Source organism: Mobula hypostoma, chromosome 1, assembly GCF_963921235.1.
Source record: "Mobula hypostoma chromosome 1, sMobHyp1.1, whole genome shotgun sequence".
NCBI lineage: Eukaryota > Metazoa > Chordata > Chondrichthyes > Myliobatiformes > Myliobatidae > Mobula > Mobula hypostoma.
Window position 1 is genome coordinate 20,720,525 of NC_086097.1, and position 24,090 is coordinate 20,744,614.

The window sequence follows — 24,090 nt, forward strand, 5'->3', positions numbered from 1 at the left end:
TGTTTACATTTGCAAATTGTGTTATGTTTCCAGTGTAGAGTGCACTTGGCACACATAGTGAACTTAAGGTCATCTCTGATCCCCTGGAAGTGTTTGTCATTGTTTGATGAGGTTAAACATTTCTCATAACTGGGTTAGCATGTATTTTTCTAATCTTGAAGTTGATGTTGTTAACAAGACAATGGTTGCAAATAGTTATGAGCTAATTTTTTTGAACTATTTAAAGTCTGTGCGTTGAAAGCTCCCACACTAGTTAGATTGATACTCCATTATTTTAACTACTTGATCATGAAATTTAGTTGGTATGATATGTGTTTTCTGATAGCAAAAAGCACGATTACAGATTTTGATCATCCCATCCTCACACTGCCTTTAAATTTAAAGTGGCTGTCCAGCATCCCATACTGAATAGTCAGAAACTTAATTAAAGCAAATATGAGAAAGACAAAGCCCATTGTCTTCATCCTTTTGCAAAGTCTGTATCCAGCTACAGGTTCAATATTTTCTGGTGCTCACTTTCAGGGTTCTCATTTATTTCATGCCCTCTCTTCTTGCTGGTATTTTATGCAGTTCTATAACTCACCAAAATATTTGCACTCCTTTACTTATGGTCTCCTCTGAATCTCTGAATTTAATTGCTTCATTAGCGGTAGTACCTTCAGCTGCCAAGGCTCTAAGTTGTGGAATTCCCTTGACCACACTGTAGGTTCAGCTTTATTTATACATGTTATAAATCACTAACCACAGGAAAAGGAATACTAGTTTTAACTTCCTGCTGTGATGATATTTTAATTTGCCTCCTCTTGCAGAATTGCAATTCTTGGAAAGCTAAACAGCCTAGTGAAAGAGTGGATCCGTGATATCAGTGAAGTTAAGGTAATGCTCAATCGAAATTCTGAATGAATGTTTTAAGTTGCCATTTGGAATATAGAAAGCGTATGGCCTATGTCACTCTGTCTGATGCCACCTTCCAGCTCTGGTCTTCTGCTGGTCATAGCTCTTCAACAATGTATCCCAAGTACTTTGCAAATGTGATGAGAGATTTTGTCTCCAGTAGTCTTTCTCGCAAGAAGTTGCAAGCCCCTATCAACTACTGGCCAAAATATTTTTTTGCCATCTCTCTTCTAAACTGTCTATCACGTGAAATCGGTAACTCCTGGCTATTGACCCTGTTGCTAAGGAAAATAACTTTTCCGTGTTCACTTATCTAGGTCCCCCTTAGCTCTAGTGTCACATTGATTTTCCCCTTGGTCACATCTGTTCCACATTAGCTTATTCCATTCCTCAACTAAAATATTTCGAATTTGGTTATGTCTTTGTAAAACTTAATTCAGTACAGTCATATCTTTCCTATGATATTTAGGAGTTGAGTTATGGTCTAATTGGTGTTGTATTTGTTATGACATGATCTCCCTGATGACTGTCCAGCTAATAAGGGAACACATATTTGCATGCTACTTTTAGCTGCCTTAATATCTCACCCTGGGCATTCACTTCTGTGCTGGAGAATGTAGGCTTGTTACTATGTTTCAAGAAGAAACTTTCCTAATGGAAAGTAGAGGCTGCATAACCATTCTGTAAAGTAAAAAATCATGCAAGGGTTTGGGAAAACTTGTTAATAGCTGCAAGGATATTTGAAGCCTATTATACATTTAACTGAATAGATTTAGAAGATTTCCATATGATGATCAACTTTATGAATTTGCTGTGGTGTGCTGGCATGATGTGCTGCTGCAAGCAACATGGCATGCATTATCTTAAGTTACAATTCAGCAAAGAAGCAGAATATATACACCCAGTGGTCACTTTATTTAGTTACACATGTACACCTTATTAATGCAAATATCCAGACAGCCAATTATGTGGTAACCATACCACGGTAACATAGCTGTTAGTGCGATGCTATAACAGCTAGAGACATCAGAGTTCAATTCCGGCATCCTCTATAAGAAAGTTTGTACATTCTTCCCGTATCGCATGGGTTTCCTCCTGGTGCTCCAGTTTCCCCTCTCAATCCAATTAATTAGTAGACTAATTGGTCATTGTAAATTGACCTGTGATTCAGCTAAGGTTAAATAGGTGGGTTGCTGTGCATTGTGCTTCTTTGGACCAGAAGGGCCTGTTCCATGTTGTATCTCTAAATAAGTGAAATAATTCAATCCATAAAAGCATGCAGATAAGGTCAGGAGGTTCATTTGTTGTTCAGACCAAACATCATAACGGGGAAGAAATGTGATCTAAGTGACTTCGACTGTGGAATGGTTGTTGGTGCCAGGGTGGTCTGAGTATCTCAGAAACTACTGACCTCCTGGGATTTTCACGCACAGCAATCTCTGTCTAGAGTTCATAGAGAATGGTGCAAAAAAAAACACAAAAAAGTCCTGTGAGCAGTAGTTCTGTCAACAAAAATGGCTTGTTGATGAGTGGTCATTGGAGAATAACCAGATTGCTCCAAGCTGTAAGGAGATGACAGTAATTCAAATAACTGTGCGTAACAGCGGTGTGCAGAAGAGCATCTCTGAATGCACAACACATTGAGCTTTGAAGTAGGATGGCCTACAGCAGCAGAAAACCACACCTGGATCCACTCCTGTACCTGATAAAGTGGCATCTGAGTGGACATCAACAGAGATATATTGAGATTGTATGGCTTCAACCTTAGAATGACGAATAACTCCAGCTTTATCACTTCTTTATATATTTTCCACTTTTTCTTCAAGAGAAAGTGGGAAATGAATATGTTCACTCATAGCAGTAGCCCTCCAGGACCGAACACCTAATTTAAACTAGCATGTGATGCAACAATATATGGGACATTAACTTCAGACTCTGTCTTCATGTTAAGATAGGATTCATAATTTCCTTTGCGCTAAATGAAGAACATTGAGATTTTGTTTTGGCATCCTAACCAGTATGTTTCCGTAATATGAGCTGATTAAACTTCTGTCATTTGCTGTGGTGGTCACTTTGCTTGAAGCTATACAGAACATTTGAGATATTATGAGAAAGTTAAGGAGCTTTAAACATGCTGATTCTTCCTTGATGGAAGAACATATAAATCAATATACTTTTACCAAATCAATTAAATTCTTTTACAGAACCTTCCTCCATCCGTAATAGACAATGTTGGTGGCAAAATATTTACGTTTGGTTCATACAGATTAGGAGTGCATACAAAAGGTATGTTGCACAAAATATATTCTTGAATTCCTATACTTACAGTACTGTGCAAAAGTATATAGGGTATGGACAGGTGGCAGAGGAGAGATGGGGTGGTGGGGATGCAAAAGCATCCACCTCTGAGACACCAGGCAAGGTAATTTGATTCCAAACAATTGGTTTATTGGTCACTACAGAATGACTCTCTGGTGCTTACCACTCCCTTCGCTCTCCCTTCCCCTTTTCCCAACCATGGTTCCTCTCTCCCTTTCCCCTTCCCATACTCTGCCCATATCAGAATCAGGTTTATCATTACTCACGTATGTCATGAAATTTGTTGTTTTTTTGCAGCAGCAGTACAGTGCAATACTTAAAATTACTAGTGTACTGTGCCAAAGTCTTATGTGTGTGTATATATATATATATATTTATGTAGAACTGCTAATCCAGTCTGCTTCATCATCACTCTTTGCAGGTAAAGTCACTGTGTTACTACTGATAAAGATCCAACCTGTTGAATAGTTCCCATTATATACAGCTGGAGTCAGAAGTTTACATACACCCTAGCCAAATACATTTAAACTCAGTTTTTCACAATTCCTGACATGTAATCCTAGAAAACATTCCCTGTCTTAGGTGAGTTAGGGTCACTATTTTACGAATGTGAGATTTCAGAATAATAATAGAGAGAATGATTTATTTCAGCTTTTATTTCTTTCATCACTTTCCCAGTGGGTCAGAAGTTTACATACACTTTGTTAGTATTTGGTAGCATTGCCTTTGGTTTAACTTAGGTCAAACGTTTTGGGTAGCCTTCCACAAGCTTCTCACAGTTGTGGGGGTGCTTTGCTGCAGGAGGGACTGGTGCACTTCACAAAATAGATGGCATCATGAGGAAGGTAAATTATGTGGATATATTAAAGCAACCTCTCAAGATATCAGCCAGGAAGTTAAAGCTTGGTTGCAAATGGGTCTTCCAAATGGATGATGACCCCAAGCATACCTCCAAAGTTGTGGCAAAATTGCTGAAGGACAACAATTGGAGTGGCCATCACAAAGTACTGACCTCAATCCGATAGAAAATATGAGGGCAGAACTGAAAAAGCGTGTGCAAGCAAGGAGGCCTACAAACCTGACTCAGTTACACCAGTTCTGTCTGGAGGAATGGAACAAAATTCCAGCAACTTACTGTGAGAAGCTTGTGGAAGGCAACCCAAAATGTTTGACCCAAGTTAAACAATTTAAAGGCAATGCTACCAAATACTAACAAAGTGTATGTAAACTTCTGAGCCACTGGGAAAGTGATGAAAGAAATAAAAGCTGAAATAAATCATTCTCTCTACTATTATTCTGACATTTCACATTCTTAAAATAAACTTGAATTTGAATGATCTTTATTGTCATTATACATAGGTACAAAGAAACCCTTGTTTGGCTTCCTCTTAGGCAATTAAATAAAGCGGCAGATTAAAAACAAGACAGAAATAGAAAAACGGTATTAAGTAGATAAGTAGCAGAAAATAAGTTGCAGCAGCACCAGAATATCACAGAAATGCACAAAGTGCCGTTAGTGCAGGTATTTGAGTCCACGTGTTTGCTCACAGTTTCAGTCATTGTTCTATGGGAGTGGTGTGATGGAGGCCACAGCTCTGGGATAGAAGCTGATCCTCAGTCTATTTGTTCTGGCTTTTAGTGTCCTGAACCTTTTGCTGGACAGCAGCAGGTCAAACAGGGAGTGGCCGGGGTGTGTGGTGTCTCTGATTGTGCTGATTGCTTTCCTCCTGAGTCTGCTGGAATAGATGGTGTCCAGTCCTGGGAGCTCCATCCTGACAATTCTCTGGGCCGCCTTCACCATGCAATGCAGGTCTTGTCGCTCAGCAGCTGTGCAGCTGGCATACCACAGTGGTGCTGTTGGTCAGGGTGGTTTCAGTTGTGCTTCTGTAGAAGTTAAGCAACAGCTTTTGTGGGAGTTTGGCCTGTTTCAACTTTCTGAGGAAGAAGAGTCTTTGTTGTGCCTTTTTTACAAGCAGCGAGGTGTTGGTTGTCCATGTCAGCTGTTTTGACAACATAACTCCAAGGAACTTTAGGTTTTCCACACTTTCCACTGCCTCTCCATGTATATGGAGGGGGGTATGTACTCTGTCCTTTGATCTCCTGAAGTCAATGATCATCTCTTTTGTTTTAGAAGTGTTAAAGACCAGGTCGTTGTTCTTACACCACTCTGTCAGATGATCCACCTCAAGCCTGTAGGCTGTTTTATCCTCGACCGAGGTCAGGCCAACCACTGTGGTATCGTCCGCAAATTTAATTATGGAGTTGGCGGTGTAAATGGGGGTGCAGTCATGTGTAAAGAGTGTGATCCTAACTGATCTAAGACAGGGAATGTTTTCTAGGATTAAATGTCAGGTCTATCCTTGTTCTCCTGTTCTTCACATATGTGTAGAGTACCTTGACGTTTTCCTTAATCCTACTCACCAAGGCCTTCTCATGTCTTCTAGTTCTCCTAAGTCTCTTCTTAAGCTCCCTCCTGTATACTTTATAATTTTTGCTTTTGTTAAGTATGTCTCTTTCATTCTTTTGACTTCGTGTTCCACCTCTTTGTCAACCCTGGTTTTTTCACCTTAACATCCTTTTTCTGCCTCTATGGCACGAATGTACATATCTAGAACCCTGTGCAAGTTGTCCCTAAACATTCTTCACGTTTCTAATGTGCATTTTGTTGAAGGCATCTGTTCCCACTTTATGCTACCAAGTTCTTGCCTAATGCCATTGTAATTAGCCGTCCTCCAGTTAAATACCTTTCCATACCATCTGCTCCTGTATTAGTCTGTGGCTATGCTAAAGAGTAGGGACTTGTGGTCGCTATCTCCAAAATGTTCCAAGAGCAGGTTCATTGCTTAGTACTAGATCTAGTATGGCCTCTCCTCTAGTCAGCCTAGATACATCTAACAGATTCTGCCCTATCTAAAACTTTTGCATGAAGGAGATGCCAATCAGTATTTCAGAAATTGAAGTCACCCATGACAACGGCCTTTCACCTTTCCAAAATCTGCCTTCTAATTTTGCTCCTCAGCATCCATGTTGCTATGGGGGGGGGGGGGGGTCTCCAGAATACTCCCAACAGAGTGATTGCTTCCTTTTTGTTTTTTGACTTCCACTCATACTGACTCAATAGATGATACCTCCACACTGTCCTTCCTTCCTGCAGCTTGTGCCATTAACAATGACACTCCACCCCCCCCCACCACTCTTTTATCTTTTTCCCCATCCCTTTTGAAACATCTAAACCTCGGAACATCAAGCAACCAATCCTGCTCTTGCCACAGCATCATAATTCCATGTACTGATCCATGCTCTTGAGTTTACTGCTCTTGTTCTAAATACTTTTCTCATTAATGTAAACAAGTTCAAGTCCATCCATCTGACTGCATTTATGCCCTACCACTGCTTATTCTTCCTTACAGACTTTGCACATTGCAGCTATCGTTTCACCAACTGCTCCAACATGTGACCTGACACACTGGTTCCTCCCTGCCAACCGAAAGTAAACTTTCCCCAACAGCTGCAGTAAAAGTGCCCACATAGACATTAATCCTTCTCAAATCCAGGTGCAGTCACAGGGGTATCCTGCACTGACTGCCTATTCCCTTTCCCTCACCTGTTACATGCTGAGTGTGACTGCCTTCCTATAATTCCTGTTTATCAACCCTTCAGCCTCCTGAGTGATGTGGAGTTCTTTCAGCTCTAGCTCCAGCTCCCAAACATGGTCTGTAAAGAACTGCAGCCCGACAGACACTCTTCTTGCAGTTGTAGTTACCATGGACTTTGGAGGACTCCGTGCTTCCCTCATGCTGCCAGAGGCACGTAGCTCTGCACTCCAAAGCCTCTTGAGCTAAAACCTCGAAGTCCCACTCTTACCAAAGCCTCTAGAATGGCTGTTCCACTTGACCTACCTTTTTGAGTATGTAGCTGCTACGTAATTAACCAATTAGCTAATCAGTGAGACTTGCTCTATTAAATCTTTTCTGTCCTCACTCTCGATCCTGGAAAGTGAAACTCACCAGTGACCAGACTTGCTCTTTTAAATCCTTCCCGCTTTTGCTCTATAAAGTGTAGTTTGGTTTATTTTGAATTCAGGTAACAATAGAAGGAAGATCACGTGGGATTTGGTTCCATGGTCGTAATGGTCTATTCAAAAGGGAGTTTCAGGATATTAAGTCAATGACTACGATAGATCAGTGACATAAGTCTGTAGTAACAAACTATGCTTTTTGAAGCAAAACCTGGAGGTTGTGACCATATTGCTAGATTGTTTTGCTGGGAAAGCTGATGCTTTGTGCATTGCTTCCTTGCAGTACATTCAAATGATAGCAGTGGGAGGAATGTTAACTTTTTTTTGCAGTTCTTTCAGTTGAGTGGTTGTGTATTCTCTCACATTCCTCCCTAAGCCATTTTAGACAGTAGAAAGACTTGAGGTGTTTAAGTGCCCACTCTGTCCTGCTCTAATAACCGTGGTGGCCTGCTTCAATTAAGCAAATCATTCAGTAGTAATAATTCCAATATGATATTGATGGTTGAAGCATCAATAGTGAAAGTGATAGAATTAGAAGTTTTGTGAGGTTGTGTTGGATGTGATTGGTGGATTTATATATCTGCCAAAGTCTTTATGACCATGCATTATTTTATACCCTGCCCTATGAAGAGTTAAGATGAGCGTGATTTGTTTCTGATCCCCTCTAGCTGCATTGTGTTTTATTCTCTCATAAACTATATAATCAGTAGGTGGCCTTCTAGTATCAGTCAGTTATGTTTATGATCTCTGCACCTATTGATGAGCCATAGTTTTAAGACCTCACCTACGAGTGACTTTCTTGGATGGCAGAGATTCATCTTACCCATTAAAGCAACATAATCTGTGTGTGTGTGTGTGTGTGTGTGTGTAGGGGTGTTCATGAGAGAAGTAGATCAAAGTAGTGGTTGGCATTCTTTTACTCAAAACACCTGGTTTCCCTTTGGGACCTGTTTTAAGTTTGCTTTTTCTTAATCTGTTTACTTGTATATTTTCCCTGTGGATTAGATCAAGTTCATTTTTAAGGAGATAAAGATATTGCTCCCAATATAGCCCAGCCCCATCGTCTCTAGCCTACAGTTGCTTTTGCTATTACTTGAGTCTTGCTATCCAAACTTAATGCAATTACTGGAAATCTTTATATACCTGTGGAGTTATACACTAGTTAGAGTATACATGTTCAGACTTTGAGAGAAAGGAGAGGGACTACTTAAGTGACAAAATCGATGTATCAGAAAACGCATGGCTTAAGAGAAGTTAGATAATTAACACTGGATCTACACAGTAAAACGTGGATCTTTATTCTCTTAGGTGCTGATATTGATGCATTATGCGTTGCACCTCGTCATATTGAAAGAGTTGACTTCTTCTCCTCCTTCTGTGACAAGCTGAAGCAGCAAGATGAAGTAAAAAATTTACGGGTGGGTACGGTGAATACTGTGCTGGTGGTATGTCTGATAATTGTTGCATTGGGTCACTATTGACAGCCGTCTATTTATTTTGCAGGCTGTTGAAGAGGCATTTGTACCAGTCATTAAACTATCCTTTGATGGTATAGAGGTATTTGATTAAATAATAACAGACTTCATGCTTCAGTTAGATTTGTGGTATTTTATTTAAGGTCATTCATTTTGGAAGTAATCTTCTAATAGTCATAAGTTCATACACTTCTGTGGTGCTTAACTTCCATACTTGTGATTGTTACTGAAATATTGGTGTAAGTTAATAGATGTTTGAAAGCTTGATAAATGTTCTGTCCTTGTACAATTGAGTTTTCCTGCATTATTAAAGAATGATATAAATCTAATTGAATGCATGTGTTTTAGTTAAATGTATTTTGAGGCAATTTTTAAATATATAAATCATATTCTAATTTTGGCAACCAGCCAGTTGGAAATGATACATTTTTCTGTCTTAGATTGATATATTGTTTGCAAGATTGGCTCTTCAGACAATCCCTGAAGATCTGGATCTTAGAGATGATGTGCTACTTAAAAACCTGGACTTGAGGTGCATTAGAAGTCTTAATGGTAAGAGGCTGTTCTCTTGCTATTCTCTGAGAGTGAAAATGGGTTAGAGAAGCAGAAAATCATGCAAAATAAGTCTTTCACAAGAGTGTGATTGCAGTCTGTTCACATTTATTAATAAAGAATTTATATTTAAAAAATTAACATTTTGGTAAAATGGAAACTGTGCCAATTTGAAGAAAAGTGTCCTTTTTCTTAAGGGATGTAAAATAAGCAGTTGATTTCATTACTTTCCGCCTCTTGGCGTGATCTGTAAGATGGTGTAAGTAGCGCTTGGGTTTCTAAAGCTTGCAGTGCTTAAAATATTTTTGTAACTTTTGGATTGAGTCACTGAGGGAGACACAATAGGCTGAAGATACTGGAATTTGGAACAAAAAAACGCAAGCTGCTGGGGTAGTCGATGGGTCGGGCAGCATCTGTGGAAAGGAAATGGACAGTTAACAGTTAACCTTCATCTAGACTCCAGGTAAAGGCTATCAACAAGCATTGACTACCCCATTTCCCACATCAAATGTTTCCTGACCTGCCGACTTCCTCTAGCAGCTTGTTTTTTGTTTTGCGTTACTGAAAGATGGGTAGTTAAGGTTTTTTTTTAAATCCTTGATATCAGAACAAAGTAAATTGTGCCAAACTTTTTTATTTTATTTTTCTGTTGACAGGTTGCAGGGTCACTGATGAGATATTACATTTAGTACCAAATATTGAAAATTTTAGGCTGACACTGAGGGCAATTAAATTATGGGCAAAGCGTAAGTAAATTTTTATTTACTTCTAAGTAATGATCTTTCTTGGCTAGTTTCCATCTTGACTAAACCCCGGAAACCTTTTTTAATGTCAGGCTAAGTGGCCTTTTTCCCTTAAGATTCTGTTTGTTGTAGGACTGTTGTCAACTTCTATGGATTAGTCTATTAAGGATGCTGGTAATTGGTTTAATCTCCAGTTTCTCACTGTAAATGCACTACCCCACGTGGAATTGAGCTAGGATTAGAGTCTTTAGTCAGTACTGAAGTAAGTTCACCAAAGGTCATGGAAGCCAATCACAGATCTCACCTCTGGTGATATATTCTCAATTCTTGTCAAAAATGTTTTTGTGGACTTTTTCTGTGATGCAAGCAGTCGAATGCTTCATTGACACTAGGCATTAAAGGGAAAAACAACTTGAACTAAACAGTGTTATTTGAATCATTCATGCAGCTGGGGACACATAATATGATTATTTTGGTCAGATAAAATCATTTTAAGCTTGCAACGTTTCAACGAAGAACATTGACCATTTAGAGGAAGCAGCCAACAGGGCAGCTGTCCTTGACTAAAGCAAGAATCAAGGTAAACATAGATGAGTCAGGGTGGATTATTTGAGTGTTTATTGTAAATTTATCACCTGTGAAATAATGTTTTTTTTTACAGTAAATAAGATGTAAAAACAACTGGTTGGCATGGCCAGGGTGAGGGGAGGGGTGTAGTGGGGATAAGCTCCCATTGCCTATTAAATGCACCCAATGATGTGCGTCTCAAATAGCTTCTGACAACCAAGTCCAACTTTTGGCCTTCACATGTGTCTTAGCTACTAAGTCAGGTGGAACCATTTTTACCTGCACGAGAAGGGGCAAACATCGGTTACAGGTGCCTTAAAACCAGACACTCCAGGAAGGTGGGCTTCTCATCTGTGGTTGGCAGCTCATCTAGGAGAAAGAAAACTCTGATCTCAAATCTCTGCGGTCTTGCGGCTGTACCAGTTCTTGGGGGACTGCTTCGGGATTAAACTCAAGGAAAAATTTGGAGCTGGGGTCCTTAAGGCAGTCCTAAGTTAAGTTCAATACTGACTGCCAACTCCTGCGACACTGCTGGTGCAAAACTGAATTGGTCTCTGCCGTTCCTTTGGATTCATCAGCTGCTTGGAGAAGGGGAGCCTGCTGCATGGGCAACAGCCTGCTCTCCATATCATACTGTCCTGACTGTGCACTGGGTTGCATAAATGTAGATAGTTAGGATGCAACATCCATGGTTGACCCCGGCCAGTGGAGGGCCTCCTCAAAACAAACAAAATGAAACTTTTACAGATTATTGGCATCAACTTTTTTCATATAACCTTTCCTTGGGAATAACAGAACAGCATTGACTCAATTTTCTGACCTGCAATTTGTCCCTTCTCCAGTGTGAATTACCTAGTGGCGGTTTAAAGTAATACTATTTGTTGGAAACTGGTTCCTGGTTCACGTTGTTCAACCTTGATTCGTGTAGGACTGTGGCTGGACCCTTTTTCAGCCAAGTAATGAGATCCCAATACATGTTACATTGAGATCCACGTACTGTAAATACCTGAAAGGCTTGAATCATCTTCATCTGTCTCCTCTCTTGTTTTCTGTGATCAATCACTCTTCATCCTCCATGACCACTTTGGTTTTCATTATATGCATTGTCACATGGTAAGACTGTTCAAATGTTGGGTTGTCTTCTGAATCCTGCTTGACAGGATATGTACTCGCATAAGAAAAAGAAATAGGAGCAGGATCTGGTCCATTGAGTCTGCTTCGCCATTCAATAAAATCATAGCTGTGTATAAGGCTCCACATACCTGCCTTTCCCTCTCCCATTAATGTTAATTCCCCTGCTATGCAAAAATTTATCTGTATATTAAATATTCTTATGAGGTAGTCTCTACTGCTTCCTTAGGTAGTGTTTTGCAAATTCATTACTTCCTGGGAAAAGCAAATTCTTCTAATCTCAGCCCTAAATGTATTCCTCTGAATCTTGAGGCTATGTCCCCTACTTCTAGTTTTACTTACCACCAGAAGCAACTTCTTTGTGTCTATCTTATTTTTCCCTTTCATAATTTTAAGTTTCTGTATGATCCCCTCTCACTCTGCTAAATTACAATGACTTGATCTCTTCTCATAGGTTAATCCCCTTATCTCCAAAATTAATCTGGTGAGCATCCTTTGCACCATCTCAAAAGGCAGACCAGAACTGCACATAGTACTCCAGCCTCACCAGTATTCTGTACATCTACAGCATAACCTCTCTGCACTTAAATTGTTTCTTTTAACAGTGAAGGCCAATATTTCATTTGTCGTCTTGATAACCATTTGAACTTGTAAACCAACCTTTTCTGATATCTCCTGAGTTCCTCTGCACAACAGCATGTTGCAATCTTTTACCATTTAAATAATCTGATCTTCTATTTTCACTTCTAAAGTGTATGCCCTCACATTTACCAACATTGTACTCCGTTTGCCATATGCTTGCCTACTAGCTTAAGTCTATCTCTGTCTCTCTACAGACTCTCCACATCCTCTGCATAGCTTGCTTTGGGCCCCTCTTGCATTTAATGTATAATCTGTAGCTGGGAAACCATTGACATAGGTTCAAGAAGTTAGAGTAGTGGCCTGGAATATTTTAAATTGTGACAAATATTGTAATGAATATAAAACATTTTCATCACCAGTGTTTAAAAGAAATCTGTTTTTACAGGTCACAACATTTATTCTAACATACTAGGCTTTCTGGGTGGTGTTTCATGGGCTATGTTGGTGGCAAGGACATGCCAACTGTACCCCAATGCTGTCGCATCAACCCTAGTACACAAGTTCTTCTTGGTTTTTTCAAAATGGTGAGTGTTGATTTCAGTGAATCTGATTGCAAAGTGATTTCACCAGATGTACTTGTTAGCCCTTGTTATACTGGTTTTTTTTGGTTGTATGTGTAAACATTTTGTTTAAATGATTGATGTAAGTAAGGTGTTTAAAATGATAAAGGGATCTGACAGGTTTGTGGCTGACAAACTATTTCCTTTCAGAACAAGGCGGCAAAATCTTAAAAAAATTGAGATAGTTAATGCACGGCTGAAATCAGAAAACAGTTTGTCACAAATAAGGTAAATTAAATGTGCAACCATCTCGCCTAGATGTGTATAAATTAAAATGTAATGCTAATGGTTGATATATTTTTAACTTAATGTGGGGTTGAGTTTAGTGTATGGAGTTGAGATGCAAGTTATTCTTGATAAGCATATACTTTAAGGACTAAAGGAGAAGGATGAAAGTTAATGGAAAAAGTAATTTTTAATTGTTCATGTGCAAACTGATGTCCCACATTTGTAGCTTGCTGCCTTTCCTATGGAATGTAGATGCCCTTGTGAAAGCTACTGACCATGATGTATATCAGTGTCTTGTTTCTACTAGTTTAGAATTTCTTAATGTATATTTGTTTAAATGTAAACTATCCTAACTAAATTTTGGCAACATACAAGAGATTCTGCAGCTGCTGGAAATCTAGAACAGCGCACACAAAATGGTAGAGAAATTCAGGAATTCCTCTATCATTTTGTGTAATTCCTTATTCAGTAAATAATTTGCATGTTATGTTAACGTCTACTAAATCTCAAGTATTCTACCAAAGTTGCAACAGTATATCTCGATTTTCAATCCTCTGATTAGGAAAAGTCCCTTCAATATTGACTGGAGTGCAATAGTTTTCCTAAAAGCTCTTCGAGTTTAAACAGTTTATTCTATTTTATAACTGATTGTGATCTTATTTTTAATCAGTTAAAATTGGCAGTATGAAATCTCTATTCACTGTGCTGAAATATTTGTTGCCATCATCATGCACTGTTGTACTAACTGTCAAGTTAGTACAATGCAGAAGGCAGATTAAGTGCCCAAATCTGAATAGAATTAAATTTAATCAGTCTTAAAATATTGCATTCGCCAATAATATAAAACAAATCCTTGGTTGGGCAAGACGATGAACCAAAAATGACGAAGAGGATAGAAAAAGCTTTCCTTATTAATATGGTTTTGAGATTTCTTCTGTCTGATATGAGGCACAAGAAATATTTTTACTACCAGGTAGGCTAATGCTCCCAATTGCCTGCATCTGTGAAAAGACCTATTTAATCTGTACACATATAATTAATGTAAACACTGATATAAAACATAATGTCAGTTACTGAGAAAGAAAACTACCAAAAATGTGCTTTTGTCAGTTAGAAGCTTGGGATGGAATTCATGAACATTCAATGAGTGTTGTTTCTTTCTTGGCAGGGAATGGCCAAATCCTGTTTTATTAAAACAGCCTGAGGACTGCAATCTCAATCTGCCAGTATGGGATCCACGGGTAGGTTTATAGTGTGCGAACAGCTTTGAGTATGGTGGCATTGGTTCATATTTTCCAGTTGAAGATGCTGTGTCATACTTAATGACTGGCCTTAATAAGATCTGTTCTGAGGATGGATGTGATTTATGGAAACGAGACACAAATATGATAGGAAAATAAAAAATATGGGTATTGACTATTAACATTTTGTGATAAATCTTTGTTTTCCAGATAGGAGTTATTTTCTATCTTACATCAGTTATAACTTTCAAAGCATATTTAACTTTTATGATAATTATTCTTGGATGCTTTAAATAATATGCTTTGACCCAGTTGCACTTAAAGAACCTAGATCTATATGAGGGAGAGGAAGATATTGGGGAGAGGCTTATAGAGAACTTGTTCAGTTCTGTCTGCTTTAAATTATGTAATATGCCTCCAGAATTCAAAAATGACATCACTAGAAATTTTTAAAATTTACTATGTATATTAAAGGTTACTTCAATCATTTAAATTACCTTAAATACAAATAATATTTGAATTCTATTTAGTCTTTGTATACTCGTGTGTAACATCAGTGGATTATTATCTTGTGTGTAGGTTAACCCAAGTGACAGATACCACCTCATGCCAATTATTACACCAGCCTACCCACAACAAAACTCAACGTACAATGTCTCTGCATCTACCCGGGCTGTAATGATGGAAGAGTTCAAGCAAGGCAAGTAATTTGAATTTTTTTTAGAAGGTTTTATCCTGTATTAAAATTTTCCTAAGGCTTCAATGAGATTTCTCTCAATTGTTCTGACATATTGATTATAAATACAGTTAAGCAATCCCTTTTGTCCCCATAGGTCTTTCGATCACAGATGAAATTTTAATGGGTAAAATGGAATGGTCCAAACTCTTTGAAGCTCCAAACTTCTTTCAAAAGTACAAGTATGTATTCAATTACCTTTTTGAGTAGGAAGTACATTGTGAGGGGTAGCTTCTATTTTGCTTGCAATTCAGGAAACCTGAAGCAGCTTCTCTTCCTGTTCCCAAGAGGAAAAAAGAAGTAAACGCTCCAAGCATTTGTGATTCAATCCAAAGCTGAGAGCAGCCAAGTAATAATATTTCAAATAAGTAGCAATCTTCAGTTAATGACTAATGTTGATTGTGCTACAAAATGTTCCCTTTCAACCGGGTTATTAGTGACCTGTGTTCACTATGATCACAATAAGAATGCTAACTTTGAAGTGTGACAGACTGTGATATTATTGTACTTGAACTCTGGAAGTTCACTTGACTTGTGAATTAATTGAAGATTTTGAATATCTTTTCACTTCTCCCCAGATATTTATTTTATTTTTCACATCTAATGCCAAAATTTAGTAGCTGGAAACATTTATTTATCAAGACCTTTTTCTGAATTTGCCACTGGATGGCGTATTGCACCTTCCAACTGCTGCATGAGACTGCTTGTAATGCATACTCTACGTGATTGTTATCTATTTTTAAATGCATTAAAAATGTTAATTTTTAATGTACTGTGTCTTTTTGAGTTTTTCTACACTGCAGTCATTCTAGGAATCAGTTATATCTATATATTTTTTGAAAATCATGAAATACAGCAAGCTATTTTAAGACCCAGTAGGTAAAAGTCATAAACTTTGAAATGAACACTTTCTTCTCCGGATGACTTTCTTCACCCACAGAGCCATAAGGGCAATGAAGGCTTTTAATGTGATCTCATTTCTGTTCAGGTCTTATCTGATCTCGAAATGTGTAGAAATATTACATTTACCTTAAATAGGGAAGGCCAACCTGGCCATTATTTGTTTGTTTGTTTATTTATTGTGATACAGCACAAAATAGGCCCTTCCTGCCCTTTGAGTCGAGTCGTGCCGTGCCACCCAGCAAATCCTCCGATTTAATCCTAGTCTAATCAGGGGACAATATATAGTGATCAATAAACTTACCAATTGGTACATCTTATTCAGGAAGAATAGGTGCATTGAATGCTTCAGGTGGGCACTTGAGACTAGAATTGTGCTTTACTTTGTTATCTGATGTAGTATGGCATGCATATACTAGTGTAAAACTAGGTTACTTTCTTTTATTAAGGTGTTATTTAGGTAGCAGCCCCCTTTAACTCTACATTAGTAAGGAATCATAGACTTAAACTGACTATTGATTTTGCACTTAATGAATTCCTCATGCTGAGATATTTGCTTCACATTTAGGGGATTTAGATATTTAAATTATACAACTTTTAGTAGGCTAGATGCCAACAAAATAAATTTGCAGTGTTTCTGACTGAAGTAATTAATTTTGAACATCAATAGATTGTGAATCTGCTTTATCATTCAGTTAACAAACATAGATGCCTTTATAAATAGAGGGAAGGTACCAGACTTTATAAATCTAGTGTGTCCTTTCACTGGGGTAGATGCAGTATGATATATTACTTGACTTTTGGCTGACTGGAATGATGAAAATATACATCTATATAAAGATTATCTTTTTGATAACTTCAATTCACTTTTGAATTTAAACTTTATCAATAATTAGCATTGAACAATGTAAGTGACACAAATAGTTGGTGCTTTGAACAAATTATTAGTTTTTTTGAACTAAAATGCTTAACCAGTTATAGTTCGTGGTTTAGGACTTTGGCAGTCTCTGGCCCCTTTGTAGATTGGGGATGTAACCAGTGAAGAAAGTCTTGTATCAAAACCAAAAGTTGCTTGCCCTTACTATATGGGAAATCGCTTTTACAGCAGAAACAACAGATTATGGGGGGCTTAATCTCGTATAATAAATTTTACTTTTGATTTAGCTATATACAGCATTGTATTTGTATAGGTAAATTATTTGACAGAATACTGGTGCCATAATAAATCAATTATTGACTTGAAAGATTATGTGCTTACTGAAAAATACAATATTAAGATTGGTTTCTTTCAGAATATTGTATTCGAAGTGAGACTTGGTGTTTAGAATCTGAATAATACATGTTCTCCAAAATAATTTGGCACATCCTAAATGTAGTCCAACAATAAACTGTGGGTTAATTTGTAATATTGCTAACATTGTGTTAAGTGTATCCATTTTCCTAATAAAGACACTTTTCCTAGCAAAATGGTTGAATGTCTGTCTGTTAACAGCTGAAATCAAGAAATTCAGAATGTTATTAGCAGAAAGTGCTTGAAACTTAAACAACTACTAAAATAAGTTATGAGTTTTACATTCTCAGGGTATAAACTTAACTTGCCTAGCTCTGACATATGACCCCTAGTGGAAATGTGTTCAGGCTTGAGGGTATTATATTTGGACTGTAGTTAAAATTGGAGCAGAGGTAAACGTAAATCCTGCATGAGATTGTTTAATAACTATATAGTTAAGTGGTTTGGGTGGATTTGTTGTCTTGGATCATATTTATTGAATTACAGTAAGTAGAGTCATTCAATGTGGTGTCTGTTTTCATTTCAGATTTATAGTAATGTAAGATTAAAGATGATGGAAAACAGGAAATTAAAGCTACTCAAAATAATGAACTTCTAATTTTGTACCTTGCTTTCATTCCCTGGATGATTATAACTTGATGTTAATGCTACCTAAAAGCCAAATACTGCAAATGCTGGAAATCTGAATCCAAATCTTATGCATTGTCATAAGATGAGGGTATTGATCTAGGCACCCATCATCTTCCACCCAACACACACCCTTTCTTTCTGCTTCACCCTGCCCAGCCCTCCGTATCACTGCCATAAACACAAGAGACTCTGCAGATGCTGGAAATCCAGAGTAACACATAAAATGCTGGAGGAACTCAGTGGGTCAGGCAGCATCTATGGGAAGGAATAAACAGCTGACGTTTCGGGATGAGACCTTTCGTCAAGATAGTGAATGTTCTCAACCTGAAACGTCGACTGTTAATTCCTTTCCATAGATGTTACCTGACCTGAGTTCCTCCACCATTTTGTATGTGTACCACCACCAAAGGCTTAATATTCACCAATCACAGCTAGAGGATGTTTGTCAAGTTAAATCACTTGCACTAAGTTTGGTTTGTGAATAATGTTACTTTTTTCTCTTTTTCCAATACATAGTGCAACCTGTGTTGAAACTAGATGTAATTTAGTGAATTTCATAATTACCAGAAATAAAGTTTCCTTTCAGTCATTCAGTCCCCTTTGGAATAAGCCTGAGGGGAACATTGAACGGATTTGCTAGAACTAGAGATATTCTTCCCATAATTACTTGCCTTGGAAAAAAAGCATTCAACCCCCAACACTTTGTTCACATAAATGAGTATTGCAACCAAAAAGTTTGATCAATTTAACTGAGAATTTTTATTGTAAATCACGTGCTCCTTTCTCACTTTAGAGCCCAGAAAACAAGGAAAATGGTAAAGCATGAAAAATTAAACATTTACACCACACATACCACTTAGTGTTGAAGCCAATAAGTTCCACTTTAGTCTCATCCAAACCATGAGACCTTGTTCCACATCTTTATAGTATCTTATAGTATCTAAGTGATGCATTGCAAAGTCTTTACAGGTAAGGATATGCTTTTTTTAGTGGTACGTGTGGCGTAAATCTAATACTGTGCATTAGCCAGGTAACACCATCCCTACTGCAAAGTATGGTGGAGTTAGAATCGTGCTATGGGGATGCTTTTCAGCAGCAGGTACTGGAAATCTGGTCAGGATTGATGGGAAAATGAATGCTGATAAGTATAGCGAGATCCTGGATTTAAAACAAAACACCTGCTAGCCTCTGTCAGAAATCTTAAACTGGGGGAAAAGGTTCATCTTTCAGCAGGGCAATGACCCAAAGCACACTGCCAGAGCAACTATGAAGAGGCTTCAAATGAAGGAAAGTGATGTCTTTGAGTGGTCCAGTCTGAGTCTTGACCTGACTGAACGTCTCTTGACAAGACCTCAAGATTGTCATCCACCACAGCTCCCCAACTAACCTGCCACAGCTTGAGCAGTTTTGCAAGGAGGAATGAGCAAATCTTACCCCATCATGTTATGCAAAGTTGATACAGATTTATCCAAAAAGACTTCTGACTAATAGCTGTGAGAGGTGGTTCAACAAAGTATTGAGCAAAGGGGGATGAATACTTTTGAACTGCTGACATTTCAGTTTTCCATAGTTTGCAACTTTCCCTGTTTTGGGGCTCTCCAGTGAAAAATGGAGCATGTGATTCATCAATTAAAATTCTCAGTTAAATTAATCAAAATTCCTGGTTGAAATACTCAATGTGAACAAAGGATTTGGGGCTGAATACTTTTTCAAGGCACTTTAAAATGCAAAAAAAATTTGATGGGCCATCTGTCATGGGTTTTGTTAATATCGCACACAGTATATATTCCTGTGCCATGAATTCCTATTTTACACCTGTGATTGTAGGCTTTGGTTTAACGAGTGATACTCTAAATTTTCCATGTACATTCTTAGTTCCAAACGAGTTAGTCTTTAACGCCGATTTTCATCCTAATTTCTGAGGTGCAACAGAGTAAGTTGAAATGAGACTGCAGTATGCGAGAGTATTGCACACTGAAAATTTCCCAAACACATCTCCAGATTGGAATCGTCAGGCTGGAGTGCAAGTTAGTGTTGCACTGGATAGTTTGCTGCAGGCCTTAGTGTCACTTCCAATGTGGCATTGTGGCTTCTTGTAAAGCAAAGGACTCCAAATGAACATAGAAAATGAGAATGCATAGAATCTGATCCGACCAGTATAATGTACTTGCTAGAGGTGAGAATATGAGTAAAGACTATCCTTTGAGCATGGATTGCTTGAAAAAAGAGGAGGAAAGAAGGCTACGTACAAGTTATGGGAATTTGCACATTGAGAAATACCTTTTTAATCGTGGTAAAAAGCCTGAATAGGAATCCTTACTGATGTGGCAGAAATAAGATCTCAAAGCAGACTGAGAGTGATGTTGGAGGAAACAGGGACATTCTGTGTTTGGAGCTGACAGCATTAGACAACTGATCCTGTGCAATGTGTGCTAGGAACTTCTTATAAAATACTAATAAGGTATAATCTTTTGAACCGTGTCCACACTGGTATAGGGATGAACATAGTAGGGAGCTGAGAAAAGGATCTGTCCCAGGTTCTTTACGAATTGGACTGGGTGGAAACTCTTAAGATAAAGAGTTAATATGTATTCCAGATGAATAACATTGTGAAAAATAAGCGAAATTAGAGCAGTTGAACAGTAAACTAAAAATGAAATAATTAAATCTGTAGGGAAAAATTAGCGAGTATGTAAGAGTGGTTGTTATGTAGCCAAAGTAAGCACATGCATGAAAGTAGAGTACAAGAAGAGGACTGAATTGCAGGCATGTGACATACCCATTACCATACCCTTTAATGAAGATTTTGGAATTTTTCTGACAACTTGGGTGAACAAGTAGTTAACTATTTTCTCCAACTCCTTTCTTGAATAGGCGTGTGACATTTGCCACATTCCAATCCATTGAGAGTATACGAGTTTACCAGGAATTTTGCAAGATCACCTCCAGTGCATTCATAACCTTTGTAGCAAGCACTTTTAGGACCAGCATTTGTATGTCAGTAGTTCACAGGGGTCTGTCAGCTTTAAGTCCGTTAATTTCTCAAGTTTCTATTTATTACTATTATTCATTAGATGCTGTGTGTTTTTCAGGTAAGTTTATTGTGTCTTGTATATAAAAAGGTTTATTGCTTCAATTACTTCCAAGTACCCTGTAAGCATTTCTTCTGCTTTCTTGTGTTAAGTCTTCAATTTTATAGGCTCTTGCAATCTACTTGCCATGTTACTCATTTTCTATCTTTTTCCTTATTTGTAGATTTGTGAAACACTGTCTTTTGGTTTACTCTTGTCAGCATTGTCTTATTTAATATAATTCTAAATCAAGTAAGTTGGTCTTGGATGGATTAATTTTCCAGTGGAGATTTTATTTCTCAGTGAAATTTATTTTGCTGAGTTATGGAATATTATATTAAATGCCCTCCCTTTGTATAACTACTGACAGACCAGCTTCATATTCAAACAGTTTAAATTTAAAAGTGTAACATCCATCAGCTGTTGCTCGCCAACCTGATACAGGATACCTCCATGTCATGGGGAAAGGTGGGAGGGGTTCTTTCCCAGTAAATGTGTCATATCATGATTTCATTTATCACGAAGCCATGTCATCTGCACATGTCAACAAATGCAAGTTGAAAAAAATTGTGATTTTTATTTTTTCCACACACATTACATACAATATTTTACTCTGTATCTAAAACCTTTGGGTAGTGATTTGTGAATTCTGTAAGAGTAAATATCTACCTCAAACAGTTGTAACACTGGGGTTTGCCTCTATCAGTTTCTAAAGCACTGCAATATTTTTCCTTAGTTAACTGCCTTTTTACACAAACAGTAGTCAACTGTAACAAATTAACTCCAAGAACTTATCCTCAAAAACTGCCTTCAATAGTTTAATTTGATCAATATACTATATATATGGAGATTAAAGATTCCCTTCTTTCTAATAAGGGAATCTGGTGGTGGGGATGGCTATGTGAAAATTCTGGTGATTAAAATGGAATCACGTCAGTTAAGAGCCTACAAGGAGAGGTAAGTGAGTAGATTAAAATATCATGGGCAGAGTTAAGACATTAGCATGGGTTATCTGTTGACTACCAGTATCATTTGCCCATGCGGTATAATGTAGAAACATAGAAAACCTACAGCACAATACAGGCCCTTCTGCCCACAATGCCGTGCCGAACATATACTTGCTTAGAAATTACCTAAGGTTACCCATAGCCCTCAATTTAACATGTGTGGCAAGACAAATGATTGACCCTAGTTTGCATGCAGATTGTAATAAGTGGACAAAGTTATGTAGAAAAAATCAAGTAAACCTTGAATGTGTTGAGAATAGCTTTGTAACTGTTCTAAATGTTAGATTTGATATGAATAGTGTACTAAATTCAGTGAACTGCCAAAATCAATCAACATCAGTGGACATAAAGCGAAATGGTAAAAAAAATCATACCAGCCATGATCACATGATAGAATGGTCTCTGACTGAAACGTCAACTGTTTACTCTTTTTCATAAATGCTGCCTGGCCAGCTAAGTTCCTCCAGCATTTGTATCCGTTGCTTTGGATTTCCAGCATCTGCAGATTTTCTCAAGCCTGTTTCTGATGTTCACTGTTTCCACATTTTGTGTTTGTTGTCACAGTCACTGAGGTCTCTTTTCAGAACTGGATTTCTTTCTATTTGTTCTTGTGGAGTATTTAAGAGGGTATGGTTATCTTTATATCTCTTTCTCTATAGTGGACAATAAAATGAAATATTGGAAAATGGGTATATTCACTCTGGGGAACATCTATAAAGAAAGTAAGATGAAGATAGTTAATCAATCTTCCATTATTTTTCACCATTTTATGTAATTGCTGTAGATTTCAGTCAAAATTTAGGAAAGAACCCAGGGCAGGTGGCCCCATTAACTCTTTCTCACTATTTGGTAAGATCATGGCGACTCAACTGTGATCCTTTCAGTGTCCCCTATCTATTGGATGTCAACCTTGTTTATACGAGATCATTGCAATTCTGAGGATGATTCACAACTCTCAGTAAATTTCAGCCTTAAATGGCCCCAGCGATACATGAAGTTGTTATTCAGCATCTACCCTCAGAAGCTTTTTCAATAATATCACTTCTCTAAAGAGCAGTGACTTTGGACCCATCCTGCTTGTATTTTAGAGCATTGAATTTACCATTGCAAAACCAAACAAGGCAGAATTGAATCACTTTTATATTTGTTTCCCTGAGTTTTAGTTATGGCTTCTTTTGAATTTTATCAACAACTGTCATTACAGTTTTTTATGGTTATTTGTTTTGTATCTCAATTAGTGAAATGCTCTCTGAAATGTGTTTTGAAATATGGTTGCTACGTATTATATCCTACAATTCTCTAATTTAACTCCCAGATTGGTTTGTATACTTATTTTCCCTCTATCTTTTCTACTGGAAATACAGTGAAATTCCAAATCAACCTGTGTCTGCATCTAACCATTTAAAAACCCAAATGTTTTTCATCATTTTTATAGAAAACTAATCATTAACAACACTTGTGTGAGGAGATGACATTTTTTTAGGAACAATGTGGGGGGAAAAAGCCAGCAGCAATAACGTGAGAGTAGTTATTCACAGATGTTCATCTTCTGTTTTGTTTATTTCATACTTTGATTTTTTGGCAGTTGTGTCCAATGATATTTTGTTAGCTTTGATTATATGCCAGCGAAACAGCAAAAACGATTTAACTGTCTTACCTCTACTACTGCTTTGAAGTTGAAGGCTGGGACTGATTTCAGCCATTTTAATTCAGTTAGTTGGATTTCTTTTTCACTTTGGTAGCAGTATTCATAATACAGAATAATACTGGTGAAATTGATCCTATTTTGTGTTCATTTAACGTGACAGAGAAAATAATCTGCACATTGGAGCAAGTATGGGTATTTTCCTTAAGTGGATCCTCCACAATACTATTTGCTTTATAAGGTCCAAAATGTTGTCCATGTGTCATGTCTCAAATTTGAAACTTACTGCTGCTAATAGCCAGAACCAAGTATTCTATTTATGATGTCAATAGTTATAATAAAGTAGCTTACGACTATATAGTTAAAAATTTCTGTTTGCTTGTAGTGTCAATGTGTGAGCATCGGTGTTTATTTTGTATTGCTTTGCTCAGTTTGGTTAT

General features: G+C 37.6%; 1 protein-coding gene across 2 annotated transcripts in view; it reads left to right on the top strand.

Moving 5' to 3' along the window:
• The window catches only part of LOC134344524 (poly(A) polymerase type 3-like), a 64,005-nt gene that overhangs the window by 19,948 nt on the left and 19,967 nt on the right, over positions 1-24,090 (top strand). Inside the window, exons 3-13 of one of the 2 annotated variants that reach the window (XM_063044488.1) lie at positions 810-876; positions 3,099-3,180; positions 8,540-8,649; positions 8,735-8,788; positions 9,147-9,258; positions 9,915-10,004; positions 12,727-12,865; positions 14,298-14,370; positions 14,950-15,070; positions 15,204-15,288; positions 15,685-21,847. In XM_063044488.1, coding sequence (XP_062900558.1) covers positions 810-876; positions 3,099-3,180; positions 8,540-8,649; positions 8,735-8,788; positions 9,147-9,258; positions 9,915-10,004; positions 12,727-12,865; positions 14,298-14,370; positions 14,950-15,070; positions 15,204-15,288; positions 15,685-15,760 — 1,009 coding nt within the window. In that variant the 3' untranslated portion in view covers positions 15,761-21,847. Of the gene's footprint in view, positions 1-809; positions 877-3,098; positions 3,181-8,539; positions 8,650-8,734; positions 8,789-9,146; positions 9,259-9,914; positions 10,005-12,726; positions 12,866-14,297; positions 14,371-14,949; positions 15,071-15,203; positions 15,289-15,684; positions 21,848-24,090 lie in introns of those variants that run through there. The other variant, XM_063044480.1, reaches the window with a different exon arrangement.